This window comes from Artemia franciscana, chromosome 13 (genome assembly GCF_032884065.1).
Source record: "Artemia franciscana chromosome 13, ASM3288406v1, whole genome shotgun sequence".
NCBI classification, from domain to species: Eukaryota; Metazoa; Arthropoda; class Branchiopoda; order Anostraca; family Artemiidae; genus Artemia; species Artemia franciscana.
In genome coordinates, this window is record NC_088875.1 from 21,794,045 (window position 1) to 21,816,598 (window position 22,554).

A 22,554-nucleotide genomic window follows, 5' to 3' on the forward strand; every position below is an offset into this window, starting at 1 on the left:
AAAATTGTTGTAAAGTTTCTTAGGAAACCTGAAGAATATCTATCAGTTCTATAGTACATGGTAAGAGTCCTATGATAAAATAAGGATTACTGCACCAAACACAAAATTCATGCGAGGACTTGACGTGTTTAGTAGTATTAGTGAGCCAAACTCGTGGTTGATTACTGATGATTTAGCTGAATCCATTGAAGAATGGTCTCAGGATATGTTGGTTATTCACGGTCCGGTCTAATGACGAAAAAAATTCTGTAACTCTTGTTCTCCATAATCTATTTCAACAGACTAAATGCATGAAAACACTTGCATTGTAGTAAGTACTATGTTGAGAACAACATAGTGCTTACTATATCATCTAAACGGTTGTTCACGATTTAATTTATCTTATGGCTTTAAACAAGTAATTATATCCCGGTACCCATGGAATACAATCAAGCTACTAATAAACCCTAGGGTAATATTCTATTGGATCTCAATCAAAACATGCCCAAAAAGTTCTGTGTAGTCAGGAACATTTTTGACATTGAAATTACCGTATATCTACCTGTGAATTGTCATTTGTCGTCTTTATGACACTGGGGAAACTAAATGAAAACGGATATTTATTTTTCATCCTAGATAATTCGAAGCAGCGACCTAGGAAGGTTATATTTAAACATGTATTGACAATGAACTAATGTCTGAGCTAATTAATCTATGTGAATATCTGAGCTAAGTAATGAGCATTAATTTAATATCTGAGCTTTGTTTAAATTTAGCGGAAGGCAATGTTCAATTGCCAGAAGTAGTTGGGCAACAAAGCAACATCGTTCCTTTTTTCCTTTTCCTAGTTTGCAAAAACAAAAGAAAATATTTTAGAAATAAACGAATTGTTAAAATGTTGGGTAGTTTCTTTTCATTGTTACTGCGGATAATCGTGGGACTTGTAAACACTGTTTTCTAGAAATGTCTAAACCCTCCAAACTGACGGCAATTGATATCACTCTTTCACAAAGAGAGCACTATGAAGATAATCTCTACAAACTTGTTATCAATGAAAAAACTGCCGATGATGAAAAACTAATTTTGCTTAAAAATGCCCTTCGACATACCGACAAGCATTCACCCTACCATGAAACACCGCTCAAAGTAAATGTCATTGAAGAACTTTAACATCTAAGTTCTGAAAGTTCTGAGACTTTGAAAATGCCAGAACAGAAGAAGATTTATATAAAGGCTTATCAAGTGTTGTAGACCTAATACTTCATTTGTATCGTGAGCAATGTAAAAGACTCTTAACTTATCTCACCGAAAGTGAAGATATAAAATTAATGATAGTAAGAATGAAGCTCTAAACTATGACGAGAGTCACAATTTAATCAATCTGGTATCAGATTGAACTGCAAACCATAAAAGCCTACAATCATTTGACAGTCATTGTATAAATTTTCAAAGTCATAAATTCCCCCAAAAGTCCTGCTGGGAATAAAATGTTTTAAATCTATTAAGGGAATATAGATAAATGTCAGAAGATATATCATTTTCGGAAAGCACGCCAGGTGGGTGCTATGAGTTAAAGGATATCAAACGGAAGCGTCTTTCTACAACATTTAGTATGCAAAAGAGTAGCGGACACTTCACATCGTGTTTTCAATCAAATTGGCTCAAGTTTTCGAAAGTTGTTTATGAAAATATTGGCGAAGCGGGAAGTTCAAGTTTCCCCCAGCACACTTTCCCAAATCACTGGAGGTGGTTGGCAACAGAGTATTTACAGAATGAACCAGGTTAAACTCTTCGTCGAGATCATAGAGTTCCCGATAAAACTAAAATCGAAAAACTAAATTCTTTTTCTCATTGCATATATTACAAGCAGATCCTTTAAAACTTGACGCGATTCAAAGACGTTACAATAGCCCATACAAGTATATTTTACTGGCAATCAGTGTTTTAGTCACTGTGCATACGCCGTTCCAATGCGGTCAAAGAAAGGCGATGAAATTGCTAGAGCTATAGAAAGTATTCTCGGCCAAGATTCTTATAACAAAATTCAAACGGAATGCGATAGTGAATTTGTTAATCCACATTCAAAAGGTTTTATTAGAATATAATAAAATACTCTATCATAGTCATAGTCTAATAAAAACTGCATTAGCTGAACGTTCAATATCACCATTCGACTTTTAATTTCAAGATATTGTACATTGAGAACTACCACAGCTTTCAATCAAGATTTAGATAAAATCATATTGATTCATATTCAACTTACCCATTGATCGTTTTCAAATCATAGTCCTCTTGAAGTTCATCAAAGTAACAATACACTTGTGATTTATCTTAAACAATATTCCAATGAAAAGGTTGTTAAGAAGGGGGAAATTTAATGTTGGTGATGCAGTTTGAATCAATATAACGTCAAAATCAATCTAAATCAATTTAAATCAATCCAATGCGTCTGACCCACTCATGATGATTTTAATAAAAATAAGTAATTTTGGATAAAACTCTCCCTTGCCAATGAATTTGAGGGAAGATATAAAATTGCTCTTGATGATAGCATTCTTAAAAACAAACACGATATCCTGAGAAAAGATCTTACAAGATTTAAGTAAGATCCTTGGACTTCTCAAACGAGGGTTTGGGGGCATATTTTGACTCTGATGATTACCCCTTTGCTACTATACCTTATGAGGAATACAAGAATATGCAAGAGCAGTGTCGAGCTAAAAAAAAATTACAAGTCGAAAACAGAGTGGCTTCTCATTCAATTATTCAACAGAAGAAAGGAGAATTTACATTACCAATCCATTTGACAATGAAAAAATTTTCTTCAATGAGGATTTCCGTGAGGTTCTTGGTTTTAAAGATTGCAATATTAAGGCAAAAATTTTCAGTGACATGGATCATGTTATCTATGTAGACTATGCCTATTGCTTAATGCCTAATGACATCTCTTTAGGCGTTAGATATTTCTTTATGCATTCTTTTTGTTCAGAAATTGAGAGTCAATAATACCCATATCTCCCTCTTACGCATTTTTGAGCAAATAACCAATCACGAACACATTCACTACTACAATATAAAGCATCTTGAATATATATTCCTGTTAACAATTCGCATTTAACCCATTCAGTGTGATGACTAATAGAATAAATACTTATGTTTGTCCAAATATTGATTGCTATGTTGCTAATCTTATACCATGACAATTAGGTCATAGAGTAGACTATTACAGGGGTCGTTCGTCGGTGTCTGGCTATAGTCACTGCAATTGTTTTGCTAAGTTGCTTTGCTCTGCTCTACCCCTGGATGAAAAATATATGACACCGGCTGCAATGGATTCTGCGTCCCTTATAATACCAGATTGGGGCTCTGGGATGGATATTAAAGAGTGTTTCACAAAATCTCAGGTCCAGCACGCGATCCCTTGGTGAGCGATTAAAATCACTACAAAGCCTTGTATCATTACAAGGCTTAATAATGGTGAAAAACAATTTACCACTCATCATTCTTAGCTCTGCCCAGAGGCGTAAAACATCGCTCTTGTCAAAGAAGAAAAAAAAAGTAAAAATTATTAGATCGAAAAAAGATTTCTTTTCCTAGAAATGGCATATCAACTGCATAAAAAATCTCATCAATCAGTCAACTCATCTCTAAATCTTTTCAATGCACACTTTTGCAAGAACCTCACTTCACTTGTACATGACTTGAGAAAAACCCAATTCACACCCCACTGCCTCTTGAAAAAGTTTCCTTCATGTACCTGCGACTTTTGAAACATTGCTATGTGATTTCTATCTTTTTTGTTAAAAAAAACGTTCTTGTTTCCTTAACTTTGGAAAAACAAAATGAAAATAATTTTCACGTATTTGACTTTTTGAAAAACTGCATTCACCTGTCTCTAATTTTGCATAAATAAACAATCTGAAAGAGCATTTCAAGCGTCTTATTTTGGAAAAATCCTATTCAAACGTCGCTAACGCTTCAAAAGTTCCCTCTTTACATGTCTTCGACTCTTGAAAAAAATTATGTTTACTTGTTTCTGAGTTTTGAAAATAGAATAAATACTCCATCCTTACCTTCCCAAAAAAATCTCAAACCATAACGAAGCTCTTGGGGAAATAGATACAGTATACTAGAGAAGAATCACAAAGAGCAAAATAAAAGATAGAGAAAAGAAAAGTCTTCCTACAGGAGGTCTTCACATTCTTTGAGAAATCATGCAGAAGACTTGCATAGAAGAAATAGAATACATAAACCCTCATCATCATTCTGGAATAACTCCAATTCATGGATATTATGCTAGAACTCCTTATTGATGGCTCTTAAAAGAATTTTTTTTTAATGAATTTTATATATTTGGAACCAGCGTGAAAACCAAATTCTTCTGATGTATTAACTGTTATGAAATTCCTTTGTTTGGAGTTTTGGTCACTATTGGACCACATCGCTTTTTAATTGTCGTTCCTTACCACGGACTATTTGACAACTGGGGAAAAACCAGATCAGCCACATCCTTCCCACTTCTCAACATGTGAATACAATATCATAGGATTATTACTTCTGGCTGTATCTCCCAGGTCCTCGACATTCAAGACATTGCCTTTACTTTACCTTTCCTGAATGGATATTTAATCTATTCTCGCTTCCAGCAATCTTAAAGTGTTTTTGTTAATAACAATAGTTGGGTTTTTAACCTTGGTCCCTATGACTACTTCAATTAGATTGCGAACTATATACGCATATCAACATTTAAATTCTGATAATAAAAAAATAATAAAAATAAAGATAACCGATAAGAAAGTGGTTAAACAAAGATTTAACGAACCATGTGGGGTGCAGAAATAGTTGCTCCGTAGCCAATACTCTCTGGTGCATCAAAATAGGCATTGCTTGGACAATAAAACCCACGATCAACGGATCTCATTGCTCTCTCTACATCTTCGTGCTTCACCACCTTTTGTCCTAAATGAGTTTTAAAATTAGGTGGGCGAAATTCAAACATAGATACGGATACAAACAATCAAGTACGTGTATAAATGAAGACAAAACTGAAAAACGAAAGTAATCTCATTAAAAATGAAACGAACAGTAATCAGAATAATATAGCCTAGTTGAAAAACATGATTTATATTAACAGCTCCATGCTTTAACTAAATATACTAATTCCACTTTTTACATGATCTTTAATTTCAGACTAAAATGTGCCCTTTGTCATAAATATTTAAGTTTAAAAACCAGAGCCAAAAACTCATATGGCACTTGTGACGAGTTCGGAACCTAAAATTAGACTTTGTATTAGAGTTGTCGAACATTGTCCTATTTTATATTATTTTTCTAAATAAAACAAGAGCCGAGAGCTCATGTGGCACTTGTGCTGAGGTCAGCAGAGCCAAGAGCCAAGAGTTTCTTCCCACCAAGCTTCATTAAGATATCTCCACTCTAAGCGTTTTCCAAGATTTCTGGTTCCTTCCTCCAACTCCCCCCAATATCACCGGATCCAGTTGGGATTTAAAATAAGAGCTCTGAGACACGAGATCTTTCTTAATATGAAATTTCATTAATATCTGATAACCGGTTCGTAAGAATACCTCATTTTGTTAATTTTTCCAAATTAACCGTCCTTCCACTTCCCCCCTCCCAGATGGGCAAGTTGGAGATACAACTGTGATATGTCTGCCAAATTTCAGCGATCGCTATATTGATCACGCATAGCTTCAGAAATTCTTCATGTGAAAATTGGGGTACTCCAGGATTCGAGCCTGAGACCTCTCGTACTCTAAGCGAGAATAATACCCATGGACCATAAGCCATACTTAAGAAGAACAATAATTTGTTTTATCTGCAAATAAAATTCTTCTCAACTATCTTGTTCGCTCGCTTCCCCTTCCCAGATGGTTGAATCGGGGAAGAAACTATTTCTGATTTAATCTCGTCTGGTCCCTAATTCGCCTGCCAACTTTCATCGTCTTAGCTTATCTGGAAGTGCCCAAACTAGCAAAAGCGGGACCGGCAGACCGACAGAAATTGCGATCGCTACATCTCATTTGGTAAATACAAAGTGCCATAAAAAACAGCTTACACAAACAAACGAAAAAAATATATACACAAAACAGACCTCAATTTCACTGCACCTGGAGACAAAGATATTAAAAAACAGAAATCTTGCGTTTTCTGAAACTAAACCTCAGGGAACACAATGCTTAAGAATCCCAAGATGCGTCAAGAATCCTCACTATCTTTGTCCTCCAAAGAAAAAAACTTTTTACTTGTAACAGCCTTAGTGATCAAAATTGCTCACTTCACTTTCTCAGTAATGAAAGGCCTAAAACAAAAGATTGCACAATGTTGAATTTGCAGATCGGACTTTCAATAATATGACGGGGCCAAAGGCAAGACAATGTTGGGTTGACGAGCCTCCAAGACGATCTGAAAATGATGACGAAATGCTTTGAGTCACCTAGGCGGTTTATTCATGTACGAAATTAAAAGAAACGGCACATATACAGAATTTTGCAATATATTTGTTGCGTCTTCGCAGAGATCATGATATCAGATACCACGTCTAAATTTGTTTTTGCGGTTACCGTGAAATACGATACCAAAATTCAGAGGCGTGACTATAAGGGTGGGGGAGGAGGGGGATGCCCACCCCTGCCATAAAGCACTAGTATTTTTAGTAGGTCTGGTTATGTCAATCACATATCTAGGATTAGTGCTTATTCTTCCTATCAAGTTTCATCCTGATCTCTTTACTCTAAGCGTTTTTCAAAATTAATTCCATTCTCCCGGAGAAATTCCATTTCTCCCCACCACCCTTCAATGTACCTGGATCCAATCCGAATTGAAAATGAAGTATTGGAGACATGGAATCTTTTTATATATCAAGTTTCATAAAGATCCTATCTCACATTCATAAGATAAACACCTCAATTTTCACAATTTCCCCTCCCTACAGCCCCCCAGAAGGTCAAATCGGAAAAAAACTGATATCAAGTCATTTTATGGAGGTCCATGACGTGCCTATCAAACTGTATCGTCCTAGCACGTCCAGAAGCACACAACTGCCCAAAGTACTGAAAATCCCACTTCCCAACTCCCTCAAAAAGAGCAGATCTGGTCTGGTTATGTCAATTACATATCTAGGACTTGTTCTTGTTCTTGCCACCAAGTTTCATCCCGATCTCTCCACTATAAGCGTTTTCAAAGATTTCCAGTCTTCCCTCCATCTCCCCCAAAGGTCATCGAACCCCGGTCGAGATGGAAAATAAAAGCTTTGAGACACAAGGTTCTTCAAAATATCAAATTTCATTAAGATCCGATCACCCGTTCGTAAGTTAAAAATGATTCATTTTTTCTAATTTTCCCTAATTAACCGTTCCTCCACCCCCTCCCCCCTCGGATTTTTGAACCGGGGAAGTGGCTATTTATAATTTAATGTGGTCTCGTCTCTGATACGCCTGCCAGATTTCATCGTCCTAGCTTATCTGGAGGTGCCCAAACTAGCAAAACTGGGACCGACAGACCGTCGGACGTGCAGATATTGCGAACGCTATATGGCACTTGGCCGACATAAAAGTGCCATAAGAATATAATAAAAAATATAAATAGAAGCATGGGTAGTGAGTTTCTGAAGATACAAAAAAGTTTTAAGAAACATTTTCACTTTTTGAACAAAATAGAGACCCATTTTTTTCCCGATTGATGATATAACCCTATGGCATATGTTTCACGTCAACAGTTCTCTTACTGGGGTTGTTCAAAACCAGCTAATGTTTGAAAAATGTTAGCTGGTAATACAAAGCGGCCCAGTGATTAACTAAGAAATATGGAGGAAACTACCAAACAATTCGTGACAAAGAACTTTAACTAAGGAGGGACTCGTTGAATAGCAATCAAACTCTTAAAAAATATTTTATAACAATTAATGGATAAAAATTGGGTTTTTATGCCGATTCGAAAAATATAAATATTAACTTTGATGTTAAAAAAAGCATTTTATAACAATTAATGGTTAAAAATTGGGTTTTTATGCCGATTAGAAAAATATAAATATTAAGTTTGATATTACTCATCAAGAGCTACCTGCTTGAGAAAATTCGCCCAATTTCCGAGAATGGAGGAAAAGGACCCACAAATGAGAAGCGATGCCTGAAAATCACACCATCAGATTCAGCCTATCAGAGAACACTTTTGTTGAGGAATCAAGGTCCTAACTAAAAAAACGTTGAATCGTGTACTTTTTTCCTTTTTTGTTGGAAGAAATGTCACTGATTCGGGTTTCTTTTTTCCCAAGGGATCATCGTACTGATCATATGGCCCTAGAAGATCGGAAGAAGGCTCATTTTAATAGAAATTGAAATTTCTAGTGTCTTTTCAAGTGACCAAAAAGATGGGAGGCTAACTAGCATCCCTCCAAAACTCATTTTCCCAATGATATCCAATCAAAGTAATAAAATACCTATTTGGTTCAGCATAGTTGAAAGGTCCAACAACTATTTTTTCGGGGAAGACATGATCCCCCCACACCGCAGCCCCTCTATAAAAGGTTGTAAGTTTTGCAATTTGCCTATTGTTTACATACAGTATTTGCTATTAAGAAATATATGGAAATCTTTCATTGTTTGTTGAGAAAAAATAAAATTTTGTATTTTTAGGTGGGAGGTTGAAAGTAATTTACCACAGTTCTGAGATACACTGAGTTCGATGGGCTGAAATCCATCAAGAATGTATCTTTAAAATGGGTTCTTTCTTTTTTTGGATTTTTCTTCTCCTTTTCTTATTAGTGTTTTCTTTTAAATCGTTATAATCAATAGCTTTTTAATGTTGGTGGAAATCATTATAAGAAGTATCTGGTACTATTAAAAAAGTTTACTATAAAACTCACGGTTCATTACAGTGATTTTTACTAGGGGGACAGGATTATTCAATAGGCTAAACAAGGAAATGAAAATAAAATTGAAGTTCTGACTTCGCATTTGGGGCTGAAACTAAAGAAGAGGGGCATTTTCTGTCGACTTCATTTTTTAGCGGAATATCGACCAATTTTTATGCTATAAGCCTTTTTGCTTGACAATCAGATTATAAATCACACTTTTGTTTGTATTTTGGAGTTGAAAATGTGCCTCCTGAGGACGGTTATCGACATCTGATTTTTAAATTTTTGAAAAAAAATTGCAATCAGAAAGTGGATAAATATATACTTGCTACCGGAATTAAATTAGTAATTTAAATGGCTGTTGTTTTTCAAAAATTTAGAACTTCACAATGGGGACGACTTGGGATGAATTGGCTGTAAGCTATGCAGTTGGCCCATTATTTACATATAGCATTTTTTATTGGGATATATAGGAAAACATTTCGGGGGGAGGACAATTTTCTGCGGGGAGATTCTCAACTGTGAGATTTTCTGTGGGGTGAAGGGTATTGGGGAATTTCCAGAAGAAATTTTAGACAATAGGGAGAGAGGAATTCCCTGGGATAGTTTGAACAAGAGCAAAGAGCTCATATGGCACTAGTGACGAGGCAAGAAGAGCTAAGAGCCAAGAGATTATATGGTATGAGCTCTAACAAAATTATATGAATCAATAGATTGATTTAAAAAGGAAAATAAGAGACTTAATGCCGGTCAGGATTTAAAATAAGAGCTCTGAGTCACGATGTCCTTCTAAATATCAAATTTCATTGAGATCCGATCACCCGTTCGTAAGTTAAAAATGCCTCATTTTTCAGAACTACCCCCCCCCCCCCAACTACTCCAAAGAGAGCGGATCCGTTCCGATTATGTCAATCATGTATCTAGGACTTGTACTTATTTTTCCCACCAAGTTTTATCCCGATCCTTCGTTCCGGTTGTGTCAATCATGTATCTAAGACTTCTACTTATTTTTCCCACCAAGTTTCATCTCGATTCCTCCAATCTAAGCGTTTTCCATCATTTTAGGTTCCCCCACCCCAAACTTCCCACAATGTCACCAGATCCGGTCGAAACTTAAAACAAGAGCTTTGAGACACGATATCCTTCTAAATATCAAATTTAATTGAGATCCGATCACCCGTTCGTAAGTTAAAAATGCCTCATTTTTTTTAATTTTTTAAAATTAACCCCCCCCCCCCCCAACTACCCCAAAGAGAGCCGATCCGGTTCGGTTATGTCAGTCACGTATGTTAGACAGGTTTTTTTCTTCCCATCCAGTTTCATCCTTATCTCACCGCTTGAAGTATTTTCTAAGATTTCCGGTTCCCCCCACCTAACTGCCCCCCCCCCAATTACGCTGGATCCGGTTGAGATTTAAAATAAGAGATCTGAGTTACGAGGTCCTTGTAAATATGAAGTTTCATGAAGATCTAAACACTCCTTTGTAAGTTAAAAATACGTCATTTTTTCTAATTTTTCATAATAACCCCCCCCCCCCAATAGAGTGGATCCGTTCCAATTATGTAAATCACGTATCTAAGACTTCTGCTTATTTTTCCCACCAAGTTTAATCCCGATCCCTCCAATCTAAGCGTTTTCCATGATTTTAGGTTCCCCCGCCCAAAACTCCCCCATAATGTCACCAGATCCGATCGGGATTTAAAATAAAAGCTATGAGACACGATATCCTTCTAAATATCAAATTTCTTTGAGATCCGATCACCCGTTCGTAAGTTAAAAATACATCATTTTTTCTAATTTTTCAGAATTACCCCCTTCCCAACTACCAAAAAGAGAGCGGATCCATTCCGGTTATGTCAATCATGAATCTAGAACTTGTGCTTATTTTTCCCACCAAGTTTCATCCCGATCCCTCCACTCTAAGTGTTTTCCAAGTGTTAGCTTTCCTCTCCCAACTCCCCCCCCAATGCCACCAGATCCGGTCGGGATTTAAAATAAGAGCTCTGAGATACGATATCCTTCTGAATATCAAATTTCATTGAGATCCGATTACCCGTTTGTAACTTAAAAATACCTCATTTTTTCTAATTTTTCAGAACCAACCCCCCCCCCCCCCCAACTACCCCAAAGAGAGCAGATCCTTTTCGGTTATGTCAATCATGTATCTAGGACTTCTGCTTATTTTTCCCACCAAGTTTCATCCCGATCCCTCCACTCTAAGTGTTTTCCAAGTTTTAGGTTTCCCCCTCCCAACTCCCCCCCCCCCAATGTCACCAGATCCGGTCGGGATTTAAAATAAGAGCTCTGGGACACGATATACTTCTAAATATCCAATGTCATTGAGATCCGATCACCCGTTCGTAAGTTAAAAATACCTCATTTTTTCTAATTTTTCGGAATTACCCCCCCCCCCCCCAAACTACCCCAAAGAGAGTGCATCCGTTCCGGTTATGTCGATCATGTATCTAGGACTTGTGCTTATTTTTCCCACCAAGTTTCATCCCAATCCATCCACTCTAAGTGTTTTCCAAGATTTTAGGTTTCCCCCTCCCATCTCCCCCCAATGTCACCAGATCCGGTCGGGATTTAAAATAACAGCTTTGAGGCATGATATCCTTCCAAACATCAAACTTCATTAAGATCTGATCAACCTTTCGTATGTTAAAACAACTTCAATTTTTCTATTTTTTCCGAATTAAGGGGCTCCCCACTCCTCCCCCCCCCAGATAGTCAAATCGAAGAAACGACTATTTCTAATTTAATCTGGTCCGGTCCCTGATACGCCTGCCAAATTTCATCGTCCTAACTTACCTGGAAGTGCCTAAAGTAGCAAAACCGGGACCGACAGACCGACAGAATTTGCGATTGCGATGTGTCACTTGGTTGTCAGTGCCATAAAAACGGTCAGAAATTGAATAAAGATACAATTTTTTCTACTGAAAGTAAGGAGCAACACTAAAACTTAAAATAACAGAAATCATTTCGTAGATTTGGGAACATCCTTTCCATCAATCCTAACTTTTATGGAAAGGTTTGACTTTTAATCCCAATTGTTTAAGAAACACTGCTCAAACACAAGAGCTGTTGGATTTGAAGAGACGTATTTTCAGAAAGATTTAGGACTTTAGCGTGCAAAGAGCAAGGGACAAGAAAGGGACGGCCCCCTCACACATGAAATATATATATTTTTTTTTTTAAGTTTTAAGCTTGCTCCTTATTTTCAGTAGAAAAAAACTTGTATCTCTCATTTAATATAATAAAAGTGTCATGTCTGAGATGCCATCGTTCTTGCGATTCCTTTATGTTCTGCCCTTCATATCATTCTATTTTATCGTTTGGCATTTATCGTTGAAAAAACTACTGAAAACACTAAAAATTAACACGCATTTCATTACCAGGCAATAATGAATGTCAATTCTATCCCGTTTCCAAGCCCCCTTACTGTTTAAGGATGAATATTAAATATAAAAAACTCAGACACCTTATTTACCCTGCCGCCATCATGTTGAGTAGACGTTGGCTTCTAGCGTATTTTATGCCCAATTTAGGCTGACAATCATCTCTATAACTTGAAAAGAAATAATTTTTTGACATTTTTTTCATGGTAAAATATCTCAAAGGATATTGTAAGGAAAGGCTTAAGGGAAATAAGAACATCCTGGGAGGGTGTAAAGACGGAGGCTTTGAATAAATTGGGATGGAGGAATAGCATGCGCATCTGTGTTGACCTCAGTCGGCTGGATGCTCCAGTGAGTTGTTAGCAGTAGCGGTAGTAAATATCTCAAAGCATGTTATTTCTAACTTTCTCTATTCTAGCACTGTCAAAATGAAATTTTTCTTTACCTAAAAACCATGGTTTTTATTTCAAGGCCTTTCCAGGTAAGAAGGAGGAAATTTTCCCAAGATCATGTATTCTAGCGTATTTACACAAGTGTAGTAAGCTAAAGGGCTGATGAGTACTCTTTCCTTGAATACGAGTATTGAAAACGATATTCATCTCTGTAATTATACAAAAATGCATGAGAATCAGATTTGATGTTTGTTGATAGTAACAGCGATTTTTTCGCAATATTCTAGTTTTTGGAATAAAGCTTGAGAAATACGTGATTTTAACAAACATTATACCAAACTTGGGAAAAGGTTGTTATTACAAGACCTTTAGTAAGAAATTTGGAACATGAAAATAAGTAATACACTATGCTTGCTCAAAAGTATGTACGTTAGATTTTGTTATTTTGGTTATGAGGATAGGGGGTTTAACAATAAATACACACTAGCAATTGGTAAATAATACCTACATTATGAGAAACAAAACCGTAAATCTTGAAAATTAGAGTGCAGTAATGTCTTAAAGACCCCTCCCCCTCCTGCATTTACAACTTCACTTGTTGACAGAATAGACAGAATATTGGTTAGAAAATGGTGCAGAATTCCTTCAAACATTTATAGCACACTATGGTTTGCTTGTTTGAAATTCATAAAAAGTGGCCGAAAATAGGTGAAGAAAGACCCTGTTTTAGACGTTAGGTCAAGAATCAAGCATCTTGAACAGATATTGGTGAGAACAGCAGTGGGGAAAAGCAAGAACATATTTTGTAGGTATGTTTGTGCAGTTATTAATTTTTTTTTCGTTTTATTCGGTTTAGGGGGTCAGCTTCCTCTCTGATCCCAAAAATTTTTAAGTATGTCAACGAGGCAGAATATTGACAAACTCATTTTCACCATGTGGATTCAATAAAGCTAGTATCAAATACTGAAATTCCCATCCCCAATAATAGTTTGGTGGCCATTATTTACTCTTAAGAAATATGCTTCTGTCAAATTTATGACTTGCATTGTTTTTCCTTTTAGAACGTTTTAAACTGGAGTTAGGTCTAAAATTGGTCACCGTGAAATTACTTTTTACACTGGAAAACTTTTACACTGGAGTTGTTTCTAAAATTGGTCACCATGAAATTACTTTTTATGTTGGAGTTAGGTCTAAAACTGGTCACCATGAAATTATTTTAGCAGTATTCTAGTTTCTTATAATCCTATAATCCATCCTTTTTGTACTTAGTATCGAAATTCAAGTCACTTTCCGAAATGTCAGTAAAAAAAAAGGAATGGTGAAACAGTGTCTGGTTATCACTTATAACAATGTTCATTATAAAAAGTTATCAGCATGAATTAAGGTCAATTTTAGCCACCTAACATTGTTCAGTCATTTTTTTTCGTATTTAACTACAAATTTTCAGCCAATATGCGATTTATCAGCTAAATCGGGTGAATGAATTATGCATGATACCACCCATTTTGAGGGTGGTAATCACCCTCACTAAGAAATTCCACTCGAATGCCTTAAATTTTCAGTTAATCGGCAATGGGAACTGAAATGTTTCCTTTGAAATGGTAAACGGTAGAGATAGAACTGATATGATAGAACAGCAAGCACCCTCAAAGTGGCTGGCCTGGTGTAAAATGTCAAATATTAGATTTTTTAATTCAAGTCAGTTAAAAATACTAATTAAAGTAACTTACTCTTGAGGGCATCAATAAGTTCATCATTTGAGGCACTCTGTGTCATAAAAAACATTCTTGGGAATTTTTGACGTTTATTTGCTTCTGAAAAAAAAAGGAAGTGAAAACAAGTGCTAAAAAAAACAGTAAATTGTAATTTCTAAATATTCTGAACCCCCTGGCATATCCTGAAAATGTTTCTGTGGTTTTGTTTATTTTAGAAACACGTTTATCTAAAAGATCATGTATATATATACATGTCAATGGCATGAAAAATAGAGCGAAGGGAATTCGAAGTCAGAACCAAAATTTGAGAAAAAAAGAGATGCTAAAGGTATGTAAAAAAAGAAAAACAATAAAAGAAATGATTTTACATATTCTAGAGGGAAAAGTAAGCTGTGTTTAATTTTTTAAAAGAAATCAGAAAATTTGAAAGTGGGGAAAAAAATCCTACTTTTTCTTAAAGCTAATCAAGAGTAGTGAAATCTTTTGGTTATATTCTGAGTGGAAAGGGTGACTAAAGCATCAACAGCCTGTAATGAACTTGTCAAACTTTAGTATTGGCTAAATATGCTAGATTCTTACGCACCAAAGCATTTTATTCTATTTTTATTCAAGACACTATTCAATATCTGTAGACAACACTAAAACATAATAAATTTTTCTTTACATGTTGTTAATTTTTTTTAGTTGCTTAACTTCCCCTCTCAGTTTTTCCTTTTTGTCAAGTTCAATTTACCCCCTCCTACCCTCAGTTAGACTCTGTCCTATTATGTGTATGCCTAATAAAGGGCAGGGAAGAGGTAAGAGGAAATTCTTTTTTAATTAGTCAACTGATAAGAGATGGATTACATTTGCATTTAAACAGAAAAAGAAACAATCTCATATTACAGCCTTCAAAGAAAAAAAAGAATAAAGAATCTAAATAAACAATTTGTGCCTCCATCACCTTCTATATTTCTAACACCTACCCCCCCCCCTCCTACTGTACAGGATTTTCTGTACAAGGAGAGTTTCACCTATGAAGGTTTTGATATTTGAACTTCACTGATGATTTTTTGAAAAATTTCTACAAATACAATTTTTTACTCAATTTTGAAGCTGCTTTCCTCTGAAGCAGTTTAGTTGTTGTTGTTTTTTCCAACTTCCAGCCGACTAAAATAATTTTATTTATTTTTTTTATTATTTTTTTTTAATAATTCTAGAAAATCCTGCGCCTGGTCAAAGTTTTTAACTTGCAGCCCCTCTCCCGGGGACTGTGAGGGATCAAGTGGTCCAAAATACATAATTTTAAGGATTTTCGACTATTCTGAACAAAATGGCTATCTCAAAATTTGAATCCGGTAACTTTGAAAAAATGAGCGTGGGAGGGGGCCTAGATGCCCTTCATTTTTTTGGTCACCTAAAAAGGACACTAGAGCTTTTAATTTCCGTTAGAATGAGTCCTCTTGTGACATTCTAGGATCACTGAGTCGTTATGACCAACCCTGGGAAAAAAAAAAAAAACAAAGAAATAAACGAGCATTCGTGATCTGTCATCTGGCAAAAAATACAAAATTCCACATAAGACATTTATAGCAAGGAGCTTGAAACTTCAACAGCAGGGTTCTCTGATACGCTGAATCTGATGGTGTGATTTTTTTTAAGATGTCATTACTTTCAGAGGGTGTTCCCTCCTATTTTCTAAACTAAGGTAAATTTTCTCAGGCTCTTAATTTTTGGTAGTTAAGACTAAACTTGATGAAACTCATATATTTAAAATTAGCATGAAAATACGGTTCTTTTGATGTAACTATTTGTATCAAAACTACATTTTTAGACTTTCGGTTACTATTGAGCCGGGTCGCTCCTTAGTACAGTTCGTTACTACGAATTGTTTGATAACACTTCTGCGGTTAAGGTAGGAAATGCTGGAATAGGTTTAAAAATTAATGATAAGAAGACTCAGTCACTGAGGCTAGGAATGGGTGAAGATGAAAAGGTGACGTTGGGTAACGAAAAGATTGGTCAGGTGAACAGATCCACTTACCTTGGTAGTTAATTACCTTGACAGGTTAATTGTTACTTCATCAGAATACAGACCTTGCCTGCTACCCGCGGGGTTCATGGGACTAATACGCTTCCCTCTGTAGTAATGTTATGTGTAAGCAAAATCGGACATTTGTTTTGTTCAGATACATCTGGCTAGTTTAAACCCGAAAGAGAAAGTGAACGATCTTGGATATTAACATTAATGGATGCGTGAGTTTTTTACTTATCTTTCGACTTCCTATTATACAGAAATTAGTAGTGGTAACTGGAATTAGAATTTAAAATATAGTTTCATTCCTATAGTACAACCCTAACATTTCCCTTGGCTTCAGAGCCCTGCCCACTTGACGCGTTTTTAGTTTGTTGAAGGGGGATTTTAGAAAGCTAAAAAAATGAATGCGCTTCTAGAATTAGCATTTCTAAGCGCTATAGTCTGGAAACCATGCTGCTTTGCAGCATAGTTTCCAGTTTAGACAGCTTGTGACAAGACTAAAGTTTTACCTAGTTGTGCACCACCCCACTATAAGGGAGGTAGGTCCTTGTGCAATTAGATGGTTTGTTTTAACCTAAAAAGTACATTTTTATGCCAAAACTTCTGCCTCTGGGTAGGCCTTCAGATAAAAAAAGGTTTGAGGGGAAGCATAAATTAATATATAAGCTCCCTTGATCCTGGACTTTTTTAGACTGCACTTGCAACATTGGTGATGCAGGGTGATTGAGTTCCTCTTATTGCGCACAATCTTTTTCTGTATAACCCAAGAAATTACATTCTCATGCTTACCAGGACACATGGTGGAAAGATGGAAGGATACATTATACGCGTCGTAAAACAAATTCCCGGGGGGGAGTGGTTTGAAGAACGCCTTAAAATCCGTAAAAAGGTTGACCCTATAATTCTTTTTTCGAATTTCAACCACCACCCCCCTTCCAAGTAACTAAATGAAGCGCTATTTCAATGGTCGTTCTCAAAGCATTGTTTCATTAATGTTTAACTTGAATGTGAAAAAAAAAAAAAAAAACAGAACAGAATTCTGATAACAGGAGATACATCAAGAAAATTAGTTTTGATGTGCAGATTTTGGGCCCTTGATAAGGAAATATTCTTAGAAAACAATTCTTACTTCACAATATGCAGAAACCTTATAGACCCCTTCCCTCTAATGTGCAAATATACAGCCTAAATTACCTGTTCCCCACGCATTTTCCTTGCGTCACTCTTATTTCAACCCTTTTGCCCTTAAGTTAAACCAATGCTGACGAAATCCAGAAACAGAAAAATACACGGGGAATGTATGTCTTTACACCTTAGGTGTGTGTGTGGGGGGGGGGGTAGGATGAAAGCGACTTCAAAATGTTTTAACTACAATTTTTTGCATACTATGAAGTAACAATTGTTTTCTTCTCATGTTTTGTTCTGAAGAGCCCCAATTGTGCATTAATGCCTGAGTCTTTTCACGTTGATTCCAAATATAAAAAAGAATCATTAGTTTAATGTTACCAATCAAAAGCTAAGAGCCTGAGAAACTTCGCCTGATTTTGAAATAAGGGGAGGGAAGCACCCTCAAACATCAAATGATCTTAATGAGAATCACAACATCAGATTGAAGATATAAAAGATCCCTGTTGCAGATATTCTATACTACTTTCTACCTAATAAGTAGAACACTTATTATACTTACGACTTAATACTAATGATAAACGCCGAGACACAAACATTCAGTTCCACTATCACCGTTAATTCGATCAATGGTTTTGAAAAGCGGGCAACAAATAATCTATCAACGTTGTTAAGTCGTAGCTGTTTAACCAAATGAATAAGGAGCCTGCAAATCCTAATGCTGCCGCCAGTCACGGTAGTTTATTTCAGAAAATGTCCAGCACAAAGGTTTGAGGTGACAGTTCTAATAGTCCGCCTAAATTTGCTTACTTCAACCCTTGAAATGAAATTAAACATCAGTAGAGATTCTTACTACCAAAATGTAGAAAAATTTCACCTCAGTGCGAAGTATATTTGCTCCGATGCAATTATTATCCTTACATTTAAACTTGTTTAAAAAAAGGTTTTTCAAAAAAAATTATTTTTTATTTTGGTTTTAACTTTATTCTTGACATTCATTTTAAATTGAAGAGGGGAGTTTTAAGCTTGTGTCAAAGTCGTTTTTACTGTAGTTCGCTCAAAATTTTGAATGGACAAAAGACGTGTAATCAAACCACGCTAGGAAAATATTTTATGAACGGTGGACAAATCACAACTCTACGAAAAAACTTAAAAGCCATTGGTGATTAATTGATTTTAAATTTCTCCCCTTTCCCCTTTGTGTGTGCATTCTTGTGGTTAAAATTAATCAAAATGACCTATCAAGGAGAATACAAAAATTTTGGTATAGACAAACACTTTCTGAAGCTTCAAATACCCCCCCCTCCATCTAAAATATTGTTCAACCTCTTTCAGATGTTAGGAAAGGGGTGTTATTTGGAAAAATTAGAACTAATAGCTTTTGCAAACATCACTGTTGAGAAATTTCGTGTTTTTTAGACAGAAAGTTGAAACTAACGTACGACGGTTCTAAGACGCACTGAGTTTGATGGTGTGATGATCATAACAAATACATCTCAATAAAGCATTTTTGGTTCTGCTTTTTATTCTGCTTTGTACACAAAAAAATTGGGTATTTACTATCAAATGTTTTTATTTTTCTTCCTTTGCTATTAGTGATTTCTTTTTAATAAATAAATCAATCACTTTCTCAATTTTTAAATCATATAAAAATAAAGCCGTTTGATGTAATTCTTTTTCTTCAATTTTTTCTCTGACTCTCCATTACTATTGACAAAAATTACTCATAACCCATTCACTACCATGAAGGATGCGACTGTACATAGTCAAATACAAAAAAAGAGGACAAAGTTTACAGAGCCGTCTAAAACACTGAACTTGGAAATGAACACAAAATTGGGGCTCTGACTTTGCTGCTGGGGCTGAAACTGAGGAAGTGGGGAATTTTCGTCCCGATTTGTTCTCATCATTTTATTTGTTAGCGGAATATCCAGCAATTTTTACAATAAAAGCCTTTTTTCCTGGCAATCGGATTGTGAATCACACTTTTGTTTGGATTTTGAAATGCAAATTACAAATTTAAACATCCAAGACTTCGAATTGTTAAATGTTTGGAATAAATCTTAAATCAAAATGTGGATAAACATACATTTGTTACGACGGCTATCAGAGGATCCCCTTTAGCCGTTGTTTTCAGATATGTAAAACAATTTTTTTATACTTTTCGTTGGGCTACTACTATTTTTCTCTCTCCCTTATATTGGAAAAAATTAGACAAATTTGAACATACTAAACACTTCACAGGTATAGGATGTGAAAATGTTGCAAAAATTCCCTTTTTTTTACAATATGACTGTTGAAAGTTTGTAAGCGATAATCCAGAATATGAAAATTAAAAGTTAAGACGAACAGGAATAAAGTCCTATAATAGCTCAAACTTAAAACAAACAAAAATTACTGTCAGAGAATAAATGAAACCCAAAAGGAACAGAAATTACAGTAAACAATTTCATCAAAGATAAAACAACCACATAAAGACTTTTCCAAATCGACTAAAGAGTTAAACACTGGGCTAAAAGAAGCTTAATGAAGAAAAACCATTTAGAAATAAACAATAGGGTTTTATTGATTTGCTTAATCAGTAAATAATCACATTTTCGTTTTCTGAAATGTTGTTTCGTTTTCTGAAAATGTTTTCAGCTGGGAATCGAGTTGAAATTTTGATGGTCAAAATTAAATATGAATTAAAAAGAAAGATTATGACCTTTTTTTTTAGCCAATTAGGCCCTACAATTTTTTTTTAAATTAGCCCAAAGGAATTACGACCGTAAGTCTCAAACTAATTACCGACAAAAAGTTTTTGGCCTATTCCCAGGATTCGCAACAACCATAAGATTGCAACAAAAATGTGGGATCCTTTTAGCCTTTGTTACGGTCCATGAAAGTTTCAAGCTGATTGGAAAATTAGTTTTTGGCCCAATATTGGCAGCATTTTGGAAGGGAAATAACGTTTCCCTAGACTATCTTTGTGCACATAAGGGTCCAAATAGCCTGTGAACTAATCGTTTCAAAATCCAGTTTGTCCAAGAAAAAATCTCTTGCTGGCCAAATTCTGGGCCCATTTTCAGGAAATCCAATATCATTTTCATTTCTTTGTAAATAGGATCCCCTTGGTGTCAATAGGGGTCCAAATATAATTTTTGAACTAATCGAAAGAAAAATTGACCCATTTTTACGAGTCCCATATCCTTAATATAATTTTATGTAATTAGGAACCTTTTTGCCCTGGAGCTTACAAGTGCACCTTCTAGGCTGTTTGAGAAAAACGTTTCATGACCCTTTTTAAGTGAGCTACAACATTTTTATTTTTCTTTTGGTTGGGGGTCCTCTCGGGCATACAACCTAAGAATGTAAGTTCCAAGCTAATCAAGAAAAAGTGGCCATTTTCGACCCCATTTTCGGTGAGCCTTTTTAGAGTTAAAATTTTAGTGGAAGTAAGTAGTAAATAATTTTTCTTTTATTTGGTTTTTCTTGGCCCGGGTATTAACGGCTGTGCGCATTAAACCGACAAGGGACATCAAAGCTTTCGGCGCATTGTCGGTCCTCCTTGTACCCGCTTTTCTGGGCCGAGTGTTCAGAAGCGCCAATTTTTCAGCCCCAACAATCTTTTTGCGCATTAGGGTTCCCCTGTCCCAATGCTTAAGGGGACAAGTTTTAAACTGTTTGGAGGAAAAAAATTTTATTAGCTTTTTAATCCAGCCCTTTTTTCGGAAGACCCAATGATATATTTCTATTTTTTTTGGGGGGGCACTGGGTTACTCTTGAGCCAAGGACGAGAATTTAAGCATAAGAGTGAATCAACTGTTCCAGGAGAGCTATCAAGGTAGTATCAAACGCTAAAAATAACTCTTATATTGAACATATGATAGAGACAAATAGGCTATATCTAAACTAGTGTACGAGCACAGAAGAGCTGAAAAAAGTTTTCTTCCTTGTTGTTCAAGGGGGACTATAATTCCTCTAACGAGGTTTTCGCCCATGCTGACTTCAGTAGTACACTTTTCATTTTGATTTTTCACCATTTTTGATGGGTTTCAGGCTTTTTTTTGAAATCACCGTAAATTTCCAAATAATATAAGTTTGCATCTCATGCCGGACTTTTTCCAATCTGAGGGTTGTAACTCATGCAACCGTCGGTGTCATATCAGCTATATGCTACCAAGTGTTTATGATTGTTAACCATGGCCTTCAAGCAGCAGAATGGTTTCGTTTTTTGGGAATAAGTTGCTTTTTGGAGTTCTGCACTGACTCAACGTCTAGTTGGATGAGTTTCATTGATTCGCTTTGTGCGTGGTTTGACATGTAGTAAGATTTAAACTTGATACTTATGTTTTGATTGAATTGACTTTATTCGACTTCCTTTTGAAATCACCTTTTAAGCTAGTTGGAGTATGCTTTACAATCCTTTAGCAAATTAAATTTGAAAAATAAAGTTTTTTTTTAATTGAAAGCAAGGAGCAACTTTAAAACTTTAAGGAGCAAATTTAAACTAAGGAGCAACAGAAATTATTACGTGTATGGAGGAAATCTCCTCAACACCTCGCTCTTTACGCTAAAGTTTCTTAGTGCTTTTATAAAAGGTTCCTATTGTTCTAATGAAATGACCCTTGTGTTTTAGGAGTCGTTCTTAAAGAATTGGGACAAAATTCAAACTTTAGCGTAAAGGGTGAGGTTTGAGGAGGGGACAATCCCCTTCATATACGTAATAATTTTTGTGTTAAGTTTTAATGTTGTTCCTTACTTTCAGTTGAAAAAACTTTTTTTTTCATTTAATTTCTGATCATTTTTAAGTAATATCAGAAAATCTGGACCCACCTCCAAGAAGAAATCCTCCTCTCCACGGAAATATACTCTAGAAAATCCAATCCCAGTGAAAATTTATCCTGGACAATTACCCCTAACAACTCCACGAGTAAAATTGAGACAGAAAAGACAAATCACGACATTTAAAAAGAATTGTGTACAGGAATTCTGGCAAATTCCCCCAGTGTATAATTTCCCTGACAATTTTACCCCCTAGAAACTTCTATCCAAATAGAAAATTCCCCCTGGAAAA

At 35.6% G+C, this 22,554-nt stretch overlaps 1 protein-coding gene across 6 annotated transcripts in view; it reads right to left on the minus strand.

Annotated features, from left to right (window-relative positions):
* Positions 1-18,146, minus strand: part of LOC136034654 (protein-L-isoaspartate(D-aspartate) O-methyltransferase-like) — a 59,322-nt gene extending 41,176 nt beyond the window's left edge. For 2 of the 6 annotated variants that reach the window (XM_065715967.1, XM_065715968.1), the window contains exons 1-3: positions 18,061-18,145; positions 14,372-14,455; positions 4,802-4,938 (exon numbers count right to left, since the gene is read on the minus strand). In XM_065715967.1, coding sequence (XP_065572039.1) covers positions 4,802-4,938; positions 14,372-14,455; positions 18,061-18,097 — 258 coding nt within the window. In that variant the 5' untranslated portion in view covers positions 18,098-18,145. Of the gene's footprint in view, positions 1-4,801; positions 4,939-14,371; positions 14,456-18,060 lie in introns of all 6 variants that reach the window. The other 4 variants (XM_065715971.1, XM_065715969.1, XM_065715966.1 and 1 more) reach the window with 3 other exon arrangements.
* Positions 18,147-22,554: the final 4,408 nt, after the last annotated feature.